Source organism: Pollachius pollachius (genome assembly GCF_949987615.1).
Source record: "Pollachius pollachius genome assembly, chromosome: 13".
NCBI classification, from domain to species: domain Eukaryota; kingdom Metazoa; phylum Chordata; class Actinopteri; order Gadiformes; family Gadidae; genus Pollachius; species Pollachius pollachius.
The window spans coordinates 11,191,402-11,209,177 of NC_136946.1; the positions used below are offsets into that span (position 1 = coordinate 11,191,402).

Here is a 17,776-nt window from a genome sequence, read left to right on the forward strand (position 1 = left end):
AAATAATTAAAAAGGAAAGTAGCAAACCTTGCACATTATCTTCGTTACTTTACCGGTAAACCACTCAAAACAACTACTCAAACCAAGCTACGGTTTTCAGCTGTGGCTTCCCACTTCCCTTCACTTCCCTTTTTTTCGTTCACGTAAATAAACACATTCAAGGAAAAGGCAGGTTTTTTCCGTCCCAGGGGACAGAGGGGAGGTTTACTAGCACCGCTTTTGCATCTCGTCAGAGAGGGGTTAACGACGCTAATGATTTCCTGTGTGAGCCGCACCACCACTGTTCGTTCTAATATTGACCCCCGGTAAAACATCAATAACCTCCCTTCACCGTCTCCTCCATCTCTTTCTGCTTCTCTCTCCATACTTCCCACTCTTCAACCCCACCCCCCACTCTCTTTCTAACTCTCCCTCCTTCTTCTCCGTGTCCTCCGCTCCTTCTGTTCCTCCAGGCACTTTATAACCAGTACATCCACTTCAAAGAGACGGAGATCCCCATCAAGGAGATGGAGAAGAGCCGCGTGGAGCACCTCTACAAACTGCTCGAGGTAAAAGAGCCGGAATGGAGGGAATGACATAGGGAGGGAGGTAGGGAGGGAGGGCTGAGAAGGATTTAGAGAAATGGAGCTGGGGCACACCACGCGCTTGGCTTGCAGTGGATCATGAGGCAGAGCCGAGAGGTGTTTGTGTGTGTGTGTGAGACAATAAGTTGTCTTTTATGGTTTGTGAGGTCATTGATCCCCGCGCGTTCCCACCTCCCAGCTGCAGAAAAATCCATGAAACATTGTGTCATGTTAAAGGGCAAACACATGATGGTTGCTGATGGCTTTTATCAGCTGTCTGTTTGTGTAAGACAACGGCTACGCGGCAGCGAGGTCCCTGATTAACCTAATCATTGTTGTGATCGTGTGCTTGTGCGTGTGTGTCCAGGTGTGGATAGAGTTTGGTCGTATCAAGCTCCCTCAGGGCATCCATCCCAACGAGTTGGAGGTGGAGTGGGGGAAACTCATCCTGGAGATGCTGGACAGGGAGAAGGCTCTGCGGCCTGCAGTGGACAGGTACACAAAGACGCACACGCATGCACACGGCCCCCAGATTAGCACACACAATAGAATAGTAACATGCACACGGTAAGACATTGGGACACACATACACACACAGAGACACACGTGCATCACATGCACACAAACACACACACACACACACACACTAAAGCATTACACACACCCGCACGCACTTAAGCATCATACTAAAGCATCACAAACATACACACACACCCTTAAGAATCACACAAATGAAATCATCACAAACACACACTCAATAAGAAATGGAACACTCATGCATTTTTGAACATTTCACACACATACATCCTACATCATTTATATAGACATTAACATTGATTACAAATGTGTGTGCGAGACACAATTACTGAACAATGCTTTGTAAGCCTGCCAAAAGCTAGTCATGCATGAAATTAATTAGATGAATCCGTTAACTGCTGTATGTCTGTTTGTTTTCTGTTCTGTCAAACAGGGTGGAGTTACTGCTTCAGATGGCCAATAAGATCCAGAACACGGCTCTGGACTGTGAGGAGAAACTCACTCTGGCCAAAAACACTCTCCAAGCTGTGAGTCAACACACACAAACACCAATATATAAATAGTACTCAACATAACGGACATCCCATCACAATGCCCAGCTTTTACTCTACACTGTTAAAGCTAGCCTAATAAGACCATCTTGATATTCCCCATCACTTTTCGCAATGAATATCAGTTGGCTGGTCTGGAATTGATTTCCAAATATGGGCGCAGCCTTACATTGTTCAAAACACTTTGCACTTGCCGAATCCTTTTGAGGTAAAGCAAAAACCTATTCTTTCCTGAAAAATAGCCTTCAGTGTAGACTTCTGTACATCCTGAAACAACTCTTCTATTTTTGAGAAAAACAGTTTTGATTGCCCGAAAGATGCGACATTGTCCGTATTTGCCAGTATTTTTCATATTGGTCCGACTGTTGCTCCTTCTTGGTCATGATTTTGAAGATGGTTCTGCAGAGAGTAACAGTACATCAACTCACAAGCTCAGGACGGTCTCCCGATGCTGATATAAAGCAGCCATATTGTAAATGGCTGCTTTATATCAGCATAATGGGACCATTGGTGGAAAATGTTGCATTCTCCCCCCCCCCCCCCTCCTGTTGTGTGCAGGACATGTCCCGCGTGGAGAGCGGGGAGGGGGTCCAGTGTGAGGGCGAGCTGGCCTGCTACCTGCAGGACTGTGAGGGTCTCATCAGACAGCTGAACCAGGACGTCAGGGGGCTGCGAGAGGAGCGCTACTACCAGGTGGACCAGCTGGCCTCCAGGTGGGCGGTCAGGGAGGGAGGGCCGAGGCTCGGGGGCTGAGGCGTGTGGGGGCGGCAGATGTCAATATCTTGTAGGCATGGATGTCTTTTGTATCTTGGTTGAAAAAAATAAAATTATGGGGATTTTACTCTTTTTGTTGTCAAATAAAAGAAAATCGATTCATGGTCGTGAAAGGTATTTCCTTGGGAACTACCTGCATCGTATTTAGGGAGAGCTCTATCTATTGATCTTCATCGTGCTGCAAACGCGATAGTAATCGACAAACACCTTCTGATAGCCAGCTTCCATCCATTCCATTGACTTCAAGCATTAACCCGCCTCTGCCCCTCCATTCCCAGGGTGTCGGGTCTACAAGAGGAGCTGGTCTCCCTCCGGCTGCAGTGCTCCAGCGTCTACAGGAAGGGCCACTTCTCCTCCCAGTCCCTGCTGGAGCAGACGGCCCCCAGGCCAGCCGACCGGGGCCTCTCGCTGGGGCAGACCCTGCTGGGCGCGGTGGGGGCCGTGGGGGCCGCCTTGCTCCGCAGACCCATGGCCCGCTCCCAGCTGGTGGCCATGTCGTCGTCTGAGGACGAGGGCAGCCTGAGGTTCATCTATGAGCTGCTGGGATGGGTGGAGGAGACCCAGGTGAAGCCCAAGCTGCAGCCGATAAATTAAAGCTGCACTTGCTCAAGGAATGCTGCGTTGACTAAATTAAAGCTGCACTGAACTAAAGATGGAACCATTTCAGGACCACTGGCACCATTTTTCTTTTTGAATTATCCCCATCCACCACAAGGGTTTCTGTGAATTGTGTGTGTGTGTGTGTCTCTTTCTCTCTTCAGGATCTGCTTGAGGGGGCTGAGTGGGGGGCAGACCTCCCCTCGGTGGAAAACAACCTCCAGGAGCACAACGAGATACACACCGCTGTGCAGGAGCTGCTGAGCAGCATACAGGAGGCGCGCAACTACCAGGTACACACACACACAACCACACACACAAACACACACACACACACAGACACACCATGTAATGTGTTCCGCAGGCTGCACTCGTCTTTATTGAGCTCTTCTTCTTCTTCTACTCTTGTCCACCAGGGTAAAGTCTCTCCGAACTTCAAGAACAGCTACTGTGAAACCATGGCCAAGCTGGAGCACCAATACTGCAAACTACTGGTCAGTCCCACACAAACTCCCACCAAATATTTCGTTAAATATAAGGCATGTGCTTTTGCTTTGTTTGATGGATGGATCATAGAAGAAACTACTTTTTGGTTGTCTTTCCTATTTGAGAACAAGGCCTTAAATATATGTATGAAATACATGCATTATGCACCTGTTTTGTTTCTCTATCACTTTCACTGGCTCTCCTACATTCTCGCTCAAACTCTTTGTTTGCACCTCTCTTGAACCCGCTCTAATCTCTTAAGTCTCATAAACACATTCTCTGTACATCCTGTTTTTGTACCTTTTTTATGACTGTGATTCTCTGTGTACAATTAACGCCTGTTATATGCGAGTGTGTTTGTCTTCTTGATATTGAATCTCGTCCAGCTAAGTATTGGGTGACATGCTGACCATGGAGGGTGTTAAACAATCTGACACTGCTGTTCTATGCTGCACATACACACACACACAATGTATTTAATACACTTTACCGCAAGGGCTATATAAATACCAATCACGCAACACACCGGAGCAACAAACCGGAACACCACGACTTAAAACATGACACATGACAAAAAAACAAACAAAATGACAGAAGGTTCCTTTCATCCGTTGTTCTCCACCGACCCTGGCCCCGACACTGGTTTGCTCACCGCAAACATGTTATTTATTTGTGTGTGTGTACGTTGCCGTAGGAACGATCGTCATGGCGCCTGCGGAGCCTTGAGAGCCTGCACGGGTTCGTGACGCGCTGCACGGAGGAGCTGATCTGGCTCAACGAGCGGGAGGAGGAGGAGATGGCCTACGACTGGGGCCACGGGAACACCAGCCTGGACACCAAGAGGGAGCTCTACACCGTGAGTGGAGGGCTGGAGGGGTGGAGGGGTAGAGGGGTAGAGGGGGCAGAGGAGTGTAGGGCTGGAGGGCTGGAGGGGTAGAGGGGGCAGAGGAGTGTAGGGCTGAAGGCGTGGAGGGTGGACGTAAGCGATGATTCAAGGTCAGCTGTTCCAGTGATTGAGTGTGGTCGTCACTGTGGAATAGAGATGTTGGCTCATTGCAATGCCAAGTCCATGTAGTTTAAAGTATTGTGGTTGGAAAATAGTGTAAGGGGGTAAAAGGATGAGAACAGGAGGTTTGGAAAGGCAGAGAATTAAGATAGTAGTTTTAGACTGATTAAGTGCATTGTAGTAACGTATACTTTAATGTAATGATCCTCAGTTGGACGGTGTTCGAATGGTCTTTACAATTAATGAACTCTCCCATGAAATAAAATAATAAGTGGTCTTGTTTCTGGGGTATTTATTTATAAGAAATTACCTTCTCTTACATGCTTGCCTAATGTCTTTAACTCATGCATCACTCATGCATTTTTTATATTAAAATTAAATATTAATAAAAAAGAAATGCAGACCATGTTGTTTGCAGAGATAACGAGCTTCCTGTCCCTCTTTAACAGCAGCACACAAACATTATCCTACCCTCGGGTCACCCTCTCTTAAATCACCCTCCGGCAGGAAATGAGGTCGGAGCTGGACGAGAAACAGGACATGATGCAAGTGCTCCAGGAAACAGGCGACCGCCTCTGTCAGGAGAACCACCCCGCCAAACAGACTGTAGAGGTGAGGTTGCCTAGCAACAGCCACCCCCTCTGCTGGGTTCACGAGATGGTGACCTTCACGCACAGGGTCGGGTCTAATATTGTGTGCATAAGTCAGAGTGAATATAAATCCTACTTTATTCCCAAAGTGGAAATTAACAACCTTCATATTGAAATCTCCAAAAGCTTTTGTAGCAACGGATTTAGACACTTGGCATTGAAACATCTATTATTCATTGTGTTTTTTCCCTGTTATTTTGATATGGGTGCACACACTTTTGTGGTACCACATGTGATCCAGCAAGCACATTTGGGCACTCTTGGACTATTCTTCATCTGTATGTCTGTCTGTCTGTCTGTCCCCCAGGCGTACAGCGCGGCCCTGCAGACCCAGTGGCAGTGGGTGAGACAGCTGTGTGTGTGCGTCGAGCAGCATCTCAAAGACAACGCCGCCTACTTCCAGGTAGGACAGCCCAGGGCAATAGGCCCCAGCCCAGGGCAACAGGCCCAAGCCCAGGGCAATAGGCCCCAGCCCAGGGCAATAGGCACCAACCCAGGGCAATAGGCGTCAGCCCAGGGCACTAGGCCCCAGCCCAGGGCAATAGGCCCCAGCCCAGGGCAATAGGCACCAACCCAGGGCAATAGGCCCCAGCCCAGGGCAATAGGCACCAACCCAGGGCAATAGGCCTCAGCCCAGGGCAATAGCCACCAGCCCAGGGCAATAGGCCCCAGCCCAGGGCAATAGGCCCCAGCCCAGGGCAATAGGCTCTATGCCACATACCGCTGCTTATGTGCTAAGAGGCTTTAAGACCATAGTGTCTTGATACCAGAAACAAAATATACTATACATCATATGATTTTGTCATATGTTAACTCTCTGCGAGTCTCTCTTACTGTCTGCGCTTATTTGTGTGTGTATTCTTTCCCCAGTTTATGAATGAGGTGCGCGACTGTGAGTCGTACCTGCGTCAGCTGCAGGACACCATCAAGAGACAGTACACGTGTGACCGCAACAGCAGACTGGGCAAACTGGAGGACCTGCTGCAAGACTCTATGGTACGTCCTGCGGTTTTCTTTCCTACTCTTACGTTCAAGGGCTGTTCAATGATCATCAGAGAACTTCTGGGGAAAAACTATTCTCATGCTGTGCACGTCTCGCCTTACCCCGCTGCCTTCAGATCTGTGGTATCGACTGCTGTGCAAAGCCAGCCTTTGGAGTTTCCATTGAACTTCTTATGAATACATAAGAATACAGCAATAAATCCTTCACAGACGTTTCTAGAGCTTCTTTAATGACGAGCTGGTTGAAAGTGAGCGTTGAGGTTCATCTGAAATGATATTGAAGTTTTTAAAGATTTTTTTGTAGACCAGCACTGATTGCAACTCTCTGCATAGCATGATGTAGCTGCAGCTCCTGAATCTTCGTTCTGCCTCAGAAAGTATTAGCTTACTGTTGGGTTATAAAGAACACGGGCTGATAGGCCTGTTTGTCTCTGGTAGCCATGGCGATAGGATGGGAGGTAATCTCTTGTGCTGGAGGATTCTCGCTGAATCATGCCCCCTGTGGTGTCTTAATTAATCGCATCGCACAAACAAACACATGCATGGATGCCTGCACTCACACAAACACAAACACTTTCTCCCACGCACACATTTTCCATAAACAAACAAACATACACACACACACATGCGTGCACACACACGCACACGCACACACATACACATTGAACAAATACAAACACACACAAACACACACACACATTGTGGCTCAGAGCAGATGGTTGCCGGAACAAATATGAGCAGTGATACGGGCCAGTAGCCCGAGCACATCCCTCAGAGGTGTGTTTGTGAGCATACGTGTGCAGACACATAGGGAGGCCTTCAGCTGCAGTTAATGACGTTTCCAGTCGGTTGGGTTCTAGCTCTCTCCGGAGGCCGCCCCTCTCACCTCTGTACCGCTCGGTAAATCAAGTTCAGGAAGGGAACCAATCTCTTCTCTGCTCAGCAGGGGTGAAGCTGGCCTGTCACTACTCTTTCCTCTCCTAGTTATCGTTCCTTTCCGTGTTACGAAATCAAATCTCCTTTTTCATCTATTTCCTGATGTGATGGCTTGTTATGCCTCAGGCCTGAAAATTGTATTTTTTTAAATATGAAATGGTGGGATATGTTATAAAATTAGCATTCATAATATTCGGAAATAAAAGGACCGCTGTATTCACTACCTGACTTCCTCATCTGTCTGTGAAAACATTAACATAACGGGGTGATGGACAGTCCCGCTGACCAATGACTCGTGCCCTACAGGAGGAGAAAGAGCAGCTGATAGAGTACCGCAGGTCTGTGGCCAGCCTGGTGGGGCGGGCCAAAGCGGTGGTCCAGCTCCGCCCACGCAGCACCGACACCCCTCTGGGAGCCGCCACGCCCATCAGAGCCATCTGTGACTACCGACAGATAGAGGTGAGGACACACACACACACACACACACACACACACACACACACACACGCACACATACACACACCATCACACACACACACCATCACATACACAGACACAGACGCCATCACACCATCACGCACACACACACACCATCACACACACACCAACACACACGCCATCACACACACACCAACACACACACAGCAACACAAACACACCAACACACACACACACCATCGCACACACAGTCACCATCACACTTCCCAGATAAAAGGCTCACTTCAAAAGCTCAATGAACAGCCTTGCAGCGTTAAGATGTCATGACGGTTCCCTGTTCTATTGGAAGCACTGATGCTTTTTGTTCTTCGTGACTTCGTTTCCCAGACCATAGTAGTGCTCATGTCGTTTCGCTGAACAAACTGAAACGAATAGCAGGAACCGTGGAGCGGTACAGTCATGATTAATGAGAATAGCAGAATTCCATTTGCTAATGTTATTGCTCTTTTTTTTCATGCCAATCTGATACAGCACACATATCAAATGGCCCAGCCACACACTTTATATCCCTCCTCTCTCTCACTCTCTGTCTCTCTCTCTGTACATCTCTCTCCCTCTATGTGTGTGTGGGCTGTGATATCCTCTGGGATTTCCAAAAAACGTTGAATAATGTAGTTGCCACCACCTTTGCGGCTCTTTCATGGCAGATCGGTGTGTGTCTGTTAGAGCGCTATCCATCTGAGGTCCTGGTTGGCACGGACACCTGACCGCATCGCAGCGCTTCTATTTTAGTCCCCCACAGTCCCCTCTGACAGTTTGTGCATGGGAAGGGCTGCAGTACGTGGCGGTCTATTGGCCTCCAACACACCCGGGCTGTGTTGGAGATAGAGATGCTGTGTTAACAGGGTGATGGCTGGGTGTTCCGCCTGCAGTCAAACTGCATAGTCCATCTATCTTTATCTAAAAAGATAATAAAAAAATACTTTTCTCCTCCCCTCCTCTTTTTTTTGTGTTCCTTCTCTCCTCTCTCTCTCTCTCTCTCTCTCTCTCTCTACATGTCCTCGTGGTCATCTGCTACCTCGGACTATCCCGCCCCCCCCCCCCTCCTCTCCCCTCCCCCTTCTCTTCCCCTCCCTCCTCTGTCCTCCTCTTCCTCTCCTCTGTCGGCTGGGTTTGGCAAGACTGACGTTCAGGTATAGCTGTCTTCTCCCTCTCTCACCTCAGACCCCGCTCTCACACGCTGCACACTCCGCACACTCAGGGCTAGCATGAGATAGCATCGAGGGCTAAGTGTCATTTAGTATACATATAGAGGTATGTAGGCAGGGACATAAGGTCAGATGATGGGGGTAAGGGGGCATTTAGAGACATACGTTAGCGTTCTATAGAGAGCGGATGGTTAAAACTGGACAGAAAATCAGGGGTCGTTAGGAGAAATCTGTCGAAGATGTAAGATGTGAGTAAAGACCATTTGTCAGTTGGGGCAGGCTGCTTACAGTTGACCTAAGTTAAGCTGAGGTAAGAGAACTGAAGCAACCCGAATTCAGACTCTGAGGCTTTCGGGCAAATAGCCTTCCTTAAGACATCTTTAAGCTTTAATGTCCATTTCATATGCTGTACGTGCACTTCTTTGCATTATTCAAATGTGTGAGGGGCTTCTGTGTGCGTGCATGTGTGCTGGCGTGCAGAGGGATGAGGTGAGAGAAGAAGAAGCGGGTGGGTGGGGAATAGAGATCCTATCTATCTTATCTCCGCGCAACATTGAAAGTCTTCCCCGCTGTTACTGCTTTTCCTTAGGCTTCTTTCTTATTTTTTCTAGATTTACACTTATATATGCTAGATTTCTAATCTAATTACTAATTCTAATTGAGTCAAGATTATATTTGACAGCTGGGCTTCTGAAACACATTCAATCAAAAATGTGTTTTATTAAAATATGTTCTCGCTTGTAATTGGAGCAACTATAGTATTTGTGTGGCACCATTCTTCTACCTATTGCTTTCCAACTAACCAAATTAATATCATTATCCAATGCGATGTTAATAATAAGTGCCATTATCTAACCGTGGCTTTGGGATTTAGTTTTACATGTTTCTGTATTTGTGTTTCTGTTGTCATTGTCGTTTTTTCTCAACTTTTCAACTCTCTTCTCTCCTTCAAACTCGTCTGTCGTGTCCTCTGCTCTTTCCCGTCGGCATCTTACCATCTTCTGCTGTTGCTCCTGTTGTCCCTGTCTTGTGAAAACATCTCTCCACCTCAAACCAACTTGTTATTTTTCCTTCTGTTCTTTCTCTCCTGTCTATTCTTCTCTCCTCCCCCAACCCATTTCTGTCCCTCCACCTCTCCTCCACCCTAATCCATGTGTCCGGCCCACCCATCAACACCCTGTCTCCCCTGTCTTTTCTCTTCCTTCTCCTCCGATCTCCCCTGTTTCTTCTCTAATTTCTCTATCCCTTCCTCTCTCCCTTCTGTTTTACCCTCTCTGTGTCTCTCTATGTCTCTCTCCCGTCCCTCTCTCCCCGTAGATCACTATTTCCCGCGGGGAGGAGTGTGTGCTGGAGGACAACTCCCAGAGGACCAAGTGGAAGGTGATCAGCCCCAGTGGGAACGAAGCCATGGTCCCCTCGGTGTGTTTCACCGTCCCCCCTCCCAACCAGGAGGCCATCGACACCGCCAGCAGGTACTGTAGTACACACTGTTACTCTGCTGCACGCCACTCTGTACTACTCTGTTGATGCTGTTGTAATAAACGTTGTTCTGATCTACTGTTCTCTATCCTACTCTATTCAGTTATATTTTACTCAGTTATAAAATACTCTCTTCTATTTGACAATACTCTGCTCTACTTTGTTCTACTCTACTCTTCTCAACCTTCTTATAGTTTGCTCTACTCTGTTTATCTACCTTTATCTTCTCCACTCTACACTACTCCACTCCATATTACTTGACTCATCACTACTCTATTTTGCCACGATATTTTTTTCATCTACTTTCTACTACTAAACTCTACATTACTCTTTATTACTTGAAAGCAATATCCCTTCTCTATTCCGCTTCATCTACTTTACTCCACTCTGCTCTGCTCTACTCCATGGTTTGTGATCGCACCATGTCCGACGAACAGTATATCAGTGTCTGAACCCGTCTGTCCGCCCGTCCGTCGGTCCGCAGGATGGAGCAGATGTACCAGAAGGTGATGTCCCTGTGGCACCAGCTGCACATGAACATGAAGAGCGTGGTGTCCTGGCACTACCTGACCAAAGACCTGCGCACCGTGTCCGCCTGGAGCCTCGACACTGTGAGGACAATGATCCAACAAAAACAACCCATATAGATAAATACAAATAAGAAGTACAGAAACTCTGGATGCTACCATCAAGAGTATTGTTTTAAAGCTGCGCTTACTCAATGTACATTCCAACCACCCCGGTCGCCCCCATTCCTCCCCCTGTCACCCCCCTTTATTCTATCTTCCCTTTTCTCCCTCTAACCCCCCTTCCTACACCTGTCTCCCCGTCTCCCCCTGCTGGTCCAGATGCGCTCCCAGACTCCGCCGGAGCGGGACCAGGCCCTGGATGAGCTGGAGTCCCACCTGGCGGACTTCCTGTCGGACAGCAAGGAGAGCGCTCTGTTCTCGCCCTCCGAGAGGTCGGACCTGGAGAAGGAGGCCCAGCAGGCCCAGAACCACTGCCAGGACCTGCTGCTCAACATGGAGACCGGTAGGGAAATATACATGGATACACATGCACACGCCAACGCACACACAGCCTCACTCACTCACACACATGTGTCATGGATGGTATGATTGCTGCGTCTGTAACTTTTTTCTCTCTCTCTCTGTCTCTCTCTCTCTCTCTGTCTCTCTCTGTCTCTCTGTCTGTCTGTCTCTCTGTCTCTGTGTCTCTTTCTCTGTCTCTCTATCTCTGCGTGTCTCTGGGTGTTTATCCATCCTTCCTCTCCTACCCCCGCTGCAGTGGAGAAGGACGAGTCCGTCTCCCGGTCCTACCTGTCAGAGCTGCGTGACATCAGCCTCCAACTGGAGGACGTGGAGCGCAGGCTGACCCGGGCCATCCAGACCCCGCCCCTCAGCCACCTGTCAGGGGACGGTGCGGACGGCGCCTCCAGGATCACCGAGCAAGAGGTGGGTGTTGCCCGGATAGTTCAGTTTATTTGGTTTGTATGTCAGGGACATTGTACAAATAGGCATTGGTCTCAATGAGAAGAGCTGCATTATATGGGGTTACAGCTTTTATAGTGTGTCAGGGGCTTCCCCTGCTGGTTGTAAAGGGGAATGACAGGCTGTGTCATGTGACGTACATCTATATGAAGCCAATTCTAACTTTCAAATAAGTGATTGACAATTTTAAACATAAGTAAAATCACTCCTACTAAGTGATTAATAAATATGACAATATGTACAATTTGTATTTTATTTTTTTGGAAAGAGTCCTAAAAGAATACAATATAATAAAAACTTCCAGTAGTTTATTAGTTACATTTATATTAAAGAAAAGAAAAACCACACAGGAGATTCTTCAACAAAAAATACATTTAGAAATGGCTCAGCGTTCTCATAGCCTCATGGATAACCACTGTTTGGTTCTGTTTTGATTCCCCCCCCCATTTCCCCCCCACCCAGAAGATGCAGGCGGAGCTGGAGGCTCTGCAGTCCAGCGTGGGGGAGGTGTCCCGACGCTGCGTGGGCTTCTTCCAGGAGAAGCCCACCTCCTCCAGCGTCCCGGCCATGCGCACTGAGCTCAGCCAGGCCATGGAGAAGATGGACAAACTGTACAACCTCTCCCACGTCTTCCTGCAAAAGTCAGTGCACTGCTGTCAGGGTAGCACACACTGTTATGGGTGATGGAGGTGGTGTTATTGTTAATGTCGTCTTGGTGGATAGGTTCATTTGGTAGCAGTTGATAGACAGAAATTCCGATAATAAAAAGGACATAAAAATGCATTACAAATTGAAATCGGCAGTGACCTCATGATATGATGCAATTCCGATACGATATTTATACTGTAAATATTGTGGTTCAGATATTATGTGTTTTTTTTATTCGATGTTATCTTTTGTGTAGTATTCAGTTGTAGTTTTATGGTTATAACCTTTGGTTTTGGATTCATCAGGCCTGTTGGTGTTTGTGGTCTTTTATATGAAAGTGGCTGAATAGAACAGAACCTGGGTATCAGCTATAAGTGAATTCAATACAGCGCCCCCTGTAGGATGGTACATCTTAATGTTTCCACTAAGATCACATGGATGACTCTGACTTCCCTATTGAAACAGACGACCTGTTTTATTTTATTTCTTTGGATTGGTCAACAAAGTCTAGAGCACCTAAGTTGACAATCAGTTGTGAGCCAGAGAGATCATTATTTTAGCAATAGAATAATATTAGGAGTTTTATTATGATTTCAGTGAGGGTGCTGACAATAATAAAAGCCTTATGTCGCATGATGTCACGTTTGCCCAATCTTTCTCTCCTTCCAACGCTCACTCTCTGGCTGACCTTTGACCTCCAGGCTGAAGACGGTGGACGTCCTGTTGAGCCGGCTGGTGGACACGGAGGAGGAGGTCCGCAAGTACGAGAGCAGACTGAGCGACGAGGACACCGTCCCCGCCGACACTGCCGCCATGCAAGTCCTGAAGGAGCAGCTAGCTGTGAGACACACTCATTCACTCACTCACTCACTTACTCACTCACTCACTCACTCACTCACTCACTCACTCACTCACTCACTCACTCACTCACTCACTCACACACAGAAAGAATTGTTAGCTTACAAGCTTAGAATGTTTCAAACTGTTAACACTAATGCACAAATTCACAAACTCTACATAGCCCACGAACAAGAACTAATCAGACCAAGAAAAAAAGCCATCAAACCAAATTTTCCACCACTTTATTCTCTCTGCCCCGTTCTTCTCCACCCACGTCTCTAAAATCATCTAATCTAAGAGGCAGAGCATTTTTAAGAATCAAATCTAAACCTAAAATGCATTTTCATCCTTTCCCGGGCTCCTCCTAGCCTAGGAATCAGACGAAGCTTGTGAGCTCATGTTTCATCTGCTCTGCAGATAAGGTCTGGCTCCCCTTCCATACAAAAAGATTTCTGATAGACCAAGATAGACCGACCAAACACAACCCTCTATCTAATATGAGACGCTATAAATGCAATGACATTTTCAACAACAACAACAACAACAACAACAACAAAGATGGCTGCCGCTGATGTAGAACATTCTGTTGAATCCGCTGCAGACGCTATCAAACGAACTGGAAGGTATACTTTCACTAAAATAAGAACCAACCACTGTTTGTTCGTTACCGTGAACAAACGGACTGTACCATGCCGACCGGTTGAAGCTCTCTCCCGAGTGCTGGCAGGGATACCCTGTGTGCCCTGATTAGTGAATGCACCACAGGTGTTCTGCCCCACCCTGCCTCAGAGTTCAATCCACCTGACCCGGGGCAGGTCAGGCTGCTTAAACCAGCCATCGACCCCACACACTCCTCTAATCCTCTCCCCCTCCTCCCCTCTCTGTGTAGTCGTGGCAGGGGGAGCTGAGCGTGCAGGACGGCGTGCTCCGCTCGCTGCAGGCCGAGGTGGAGCGGGCGAGGGAGGCGGGCTCCCAGCTGGCCCGGCTCCACCCGGACCGCAGCTCGGAGCTGGAGCGTTACCAGGAGAGGGCCAATCAGATTGCAGAGAGGTGGAGCAACGTGAAGCGGCAGATGGAGACACGGTGAGCAGGAAGGAAGGGAGGAGACACCTGGTCGAAGGGAGGGACGCTATGAGCCAGGGTAGACTGAGTGCCAAGGTTTTTTCTGACTCCAGGCCAAAAGGTTCTGGGTTTGATCCCCAATGATCCATAGTATTTTATTTCCTCAAGGATCTTATAGGATCCTTGAGGAAGTTTCCCAATATATACCTGCTACTTTTTGATCTGTATCTGACTATTATCGGTATCTGCATTCACTTTCTAACCCCTACCTGCTCCTTAAAGCCCTCTATCTGTGATGACTGCCTATCCCCTTACTGCTGCTTGAATCCTTCTATCTGTAGTGAATGCCTAACCCTTACCTTTTCGTTAATGCCCTCTATCTGTATTGACTGTCTAGCCCCTAGCTGCTCCTTAAAGCCCTTTATCGGTGCTGTGTATCTTTGTATAAGAGTATCTCCTAACTGGAGGGCTGGTGCATGTTGTTCCAGGCGGGCTGACCTGGAGGTCCTAGGCTCGTCCCTGCAGCAGTACAGAGACGGCCACTCAGGCCTCATCAGCTGGATCGAGGAGACCACGGAGAGACAGGAGAACACACAGCCGGGCCAGATGGACAGCAAGGCCCTGTCGGAACAACTGGCTCAACAGACGGTCTGTATCAGGGTGGACAAGGAGCAACGTCACAAAACAAATGCTGTGCTTGGTTCAAATCAATGTTTGTGATGTTTTTCTAGTGTTTTACGTTTTGTTTTTTTTGATTCCATCCACAGGCCTTGGTAGTTGAGATCGAGGCGAACCAGACCAAACTAGACCAGTGCCAAATTAACGCCAAACAGTACTGTACCTCAGTCAAGGTGTGTATCTGTTTCACCAAACAAAATCATTTCTACTTGCTCATAGTGAACTATGATGAAGTATACTAACTGTCTCTCCACTCTGTGTATTTGTAGGACTATGAGCTTCAGTTGATGACCTACCGAGCCTTCGTGGAATCCACCCACAAGTCCTCCCTCAAGAGGAGGAGGATGCACTCCTCCTCAGACGCCATTTCTCAAGAGGTAAGGAGAGCGACGAGGGACAGAAGGCCAATGAAAACTTGCCTCTCGACATTACCAGTTGCTAAGCCTATTCCTTTCTAGAATTCCTTTCATCTTGTTTCTTTTCTTGTATACAATTTCATTTTTTTATGATAAAAATGAGCCTTAATTCAACTGTCTCTCTATCTCTCTCTCTCTCACAATTTCTCTATGCCGATATGTTTGCCTGAATGTATTCACCATTTCAGTTAATGAATGCATGCATTTGTCTGCTTGTGTCTGTAGTTCATGGACTTGCGGACACGCTACACCGCCTTGGTTACCCTGACAACGCAACACGTCAAGTACATCAGCGATGCTCTGAGGAGAATAGAGGAAGAAGAGGTTTGCACTTTTAGTTGTTTAATATTTCCACATCTGTGGTTTGTACATGCGCCTACATTTTTGCATTTTTACTTTTGAAGTCTTTGTACATATATTTCCTCTTTGCTGATTTCCCTCTATCGCCCCTCTGATTATACTATACCGTCTCTGTCTGTGTGTGTGTGTGTGCAGAAAGAGGTGGAGGAGGAGATGCAGGCCAGGGTGGGCCCGGTCTCAGATCTTCTGGCCTGGGTGAAAGGTCTCCAGGGGCGGAGCCTCGGCCCCAACGCTGAGTCCTCATTGGCTGCTCAGCAGGTACTGTTATATGTGCTCTATGAATACATTTTATATGATGCATTACAAATGAACATATTACAGAAAAAAAAATTTCATTGAGAGATTTTTGAATTGACTATGTATTTTCCTTTCCATTACATGGTATTCCATAAAAAATGTACCAAAATAGATTTTAGGAAATTAGCAATGCTCCTGAAATGAGAGTTTTATATTTTCTGTTTTCAGGCCATCGCAGAACAACTCTCCGCTAGGAAGGAGGAGGTCGCTGAAGCCATCAGGAGCACCCAGGTGTTCCTACAATCTAAACAAGCCAGCAAGTAAGACACACACACTCACACCCACTTACTCACTCAACTCACTCAAATCACTCACACACAAAATAATACAGATCTCCCGGCCCTTAAGTCCTCATATTAACCCGGGGGCCCCTGTGTTTCCTGTCCAGGTTGTCCCCAGAGGAGAGTGCCCGGGTCAGGGCCCAGCTGGAGGAGCTGACCTCCACCTACAGCCAGCTGTGTGACAGCTCCAGCCAGCAGCTCCAAAAGATGGAACACCAACTGGCCAAGGAGGAGGAGGAGAAGGTAAAAAAGACCGAGAGGAACCGACACTACAACAAACAAGTCGGAGGGAATGGCGCTGGGCAAGGTGGAGGAAGTGGTGGGGGTCGGATACAGGGGGGAGCCAGGGGGTTGGGTGGATGAACAGAACACATGGATGTAAAGGTTTGGGGGTAAAGAAGGTGTCTCCGCCTGGCCAGAAGGACGAGAACTTCAGAACTGCGTTTTGTTTTCATGCAAGCTTTCGAAAAACAACCTGCAGTCACGCTGATGTTTGTCTGCAAAACAACGTCGCCACTTCAGCCGCGTGGCTTCTCTGAAGTGTGCTCACCATCTGAGAATGAGAGGGTGTGTGTGGTTGTGTGCGAGGACTGTTTGAATACTGTATATATAACGAATCGCATGATGTGTTTGTATTGCTCGACCGCTGTGTGTTATGACATCAGAATCAAACCAGGAATTGTGGAGTTGGTTTGATTTAGCTCCTCCGACCCTTTTCAGACACCAGTCCACTAAACCATCCACAAATTCAATCAGTAATTCACTTTATTTATCACATACTAAGCTGAGGTAACTAGTAGGAGCAATTGTTTTCATGTATTCATTGAATGTATTAAAATTTCCATTTCAGTGACGATATTTAATCAAAATCAATTTTGCAAAAAAAAATGCTTTTAGCTCATTCTTTTGAAAGAATCACATGTGGACACACAGGATGCATTGGACTGCACTGTCTGAACTGGGTCGTAGCATGGAGCGTTGTTTTATCACAGCTCCAGAATGTATGCATCTCTCATCTTCTCATGTCACGAAATCCTTTACCCTTCACACGGCCACCGTCATCTTCATCACCTCACTATCATCGTCACCATCATCATTATCCTCATCGTCATGAAACACATCTGCTTAATGGCTAACATGGCTAATCTGTGGTCTTTGTGGTGCGTCAGTAGGGTAGTGCTGCCATGCTAGCAGTTATAGCTATAGAACCCTAATTTGGTTTGGGGGTGACATTTCTGCTGTGTCGCTCGCTTAAGGATGCGCTAAAACGTTATTGGTTAACCGTTTCACATTTTGTTGTAGTAGTAGTAGTAGTAGTAGTAGTAGGAGTATTATTATACATGTTCCATTAGTTTCACTTTTTTGTGTGTAAACATTGTAGCTCTCATACAATCACTGTTGTGATATTCAATAATTTTGATGTTTGGCATGAGATGATTACAGCATTATAGGTCAAAGTCAGCTTAAATTATGGTAA

The 17,776-nt window shown here is 47.2% G+C and overlaps 1 protein-coding gene across 14 annotated transcripts in view; it reads left to right on the plus strand.

Annotated features, from left to right (window-relative positions):
- Positions 1-17,776, plus strand: part of macf1a (microtubule actin crosslinking factor 1a) — a 164,970-nt gene that overhangs the window by 65,468 nt on the left and 81,726 nt on the right. For 11 of the 14 annotated variants that reach the window (XM_079748815.1, XM_079748828.1, XM_079748823.1 and 8 more), the window contains exons 10-36: positions 453-548; positions 931-1,058; positions 1,534-1,627; positions 2,210-2,364; positions 2,704-2,989; positions 3,187-3,315; positions 3,439-3,516; positions 4,203-4,364; positions 5,022-5,126; positions 5,472-5,567; positions 6,035-6,160; positions 7,409-7,561; positions 8,722-8,733; positions 10,066-10,220; positions 10,712-10,838; positions 11,076-11,259; positions 11,515-11,681; positions 12,180-12,358; positions 13,067-13,205; positions 14,095-14,288; positions 14,756-14,915; positions 15,035-15,118; positions 15,215-15,322; positions 15,587-15,685; positions 15,857-15,979; positions 16,187-16,278; positions 16,407-16,542. In XM_079748815.1, coding sequence (XP_079604941.1) covers positions 453-548; positions 931-1,058; positions 1,534-1,627; positions 2,210-2,364; positions 2,704-2,989; positions 3,187-3,315; positions 3,439-3,516; positions 4,203-4,364; positions 5,022-5,126; positions 5,472-5,567; positions 6,035-6,160; positions 7,409-7,561; positions 8,722-8,733; positions 10,066-10,220; positions 10,712-10,838; positions 11,076-11,259; positions 11,515-11,681; positions 12,180-12,358; positions 13,067-13,205; positions 14,095-14,288; positions 14,756-14,915; positions 15,035-15,118; positions 15,215-15,322; positions 15,587-15,685; positions 15,857-15,979; positions 16,187-16,278; positions 16,407-16,542 — 3,567 coding nt within the window. The remainder of the gene's footprint in view (positions 1-452; positions 549-930; positions 1,059-1,533; positions 1,628-2,209; positions 2,365-2,703; positions 2,990-3,186; positions 3,316-3,438; positions 3,517-4,202; positions 4,365-5,021; positions 5,127-5,471; positions 5,568-6,034; positions 6,161-7,408; positions 7,562-8,721; positions 8,734-10,065; positions 10,221-10,711; positions 10,839-11,075; positions 11,260-11,514; positions 11,682-12,179; positions 12,359-13,066; positions 13,206-14,094; positions 14,289-14,755; positions 14,916-15,034; positions 15,119-15,214; positions 15,323-15,586; positions 15,686-15,856; positions 15,980-16,186; positions 16,279-16,406; positions 16,543-17,776) is intronic. The other 3 variants (XM_079748821.1, XM_079748820.1, XM_079748819.1) reach the window with 1 other exon arrangement.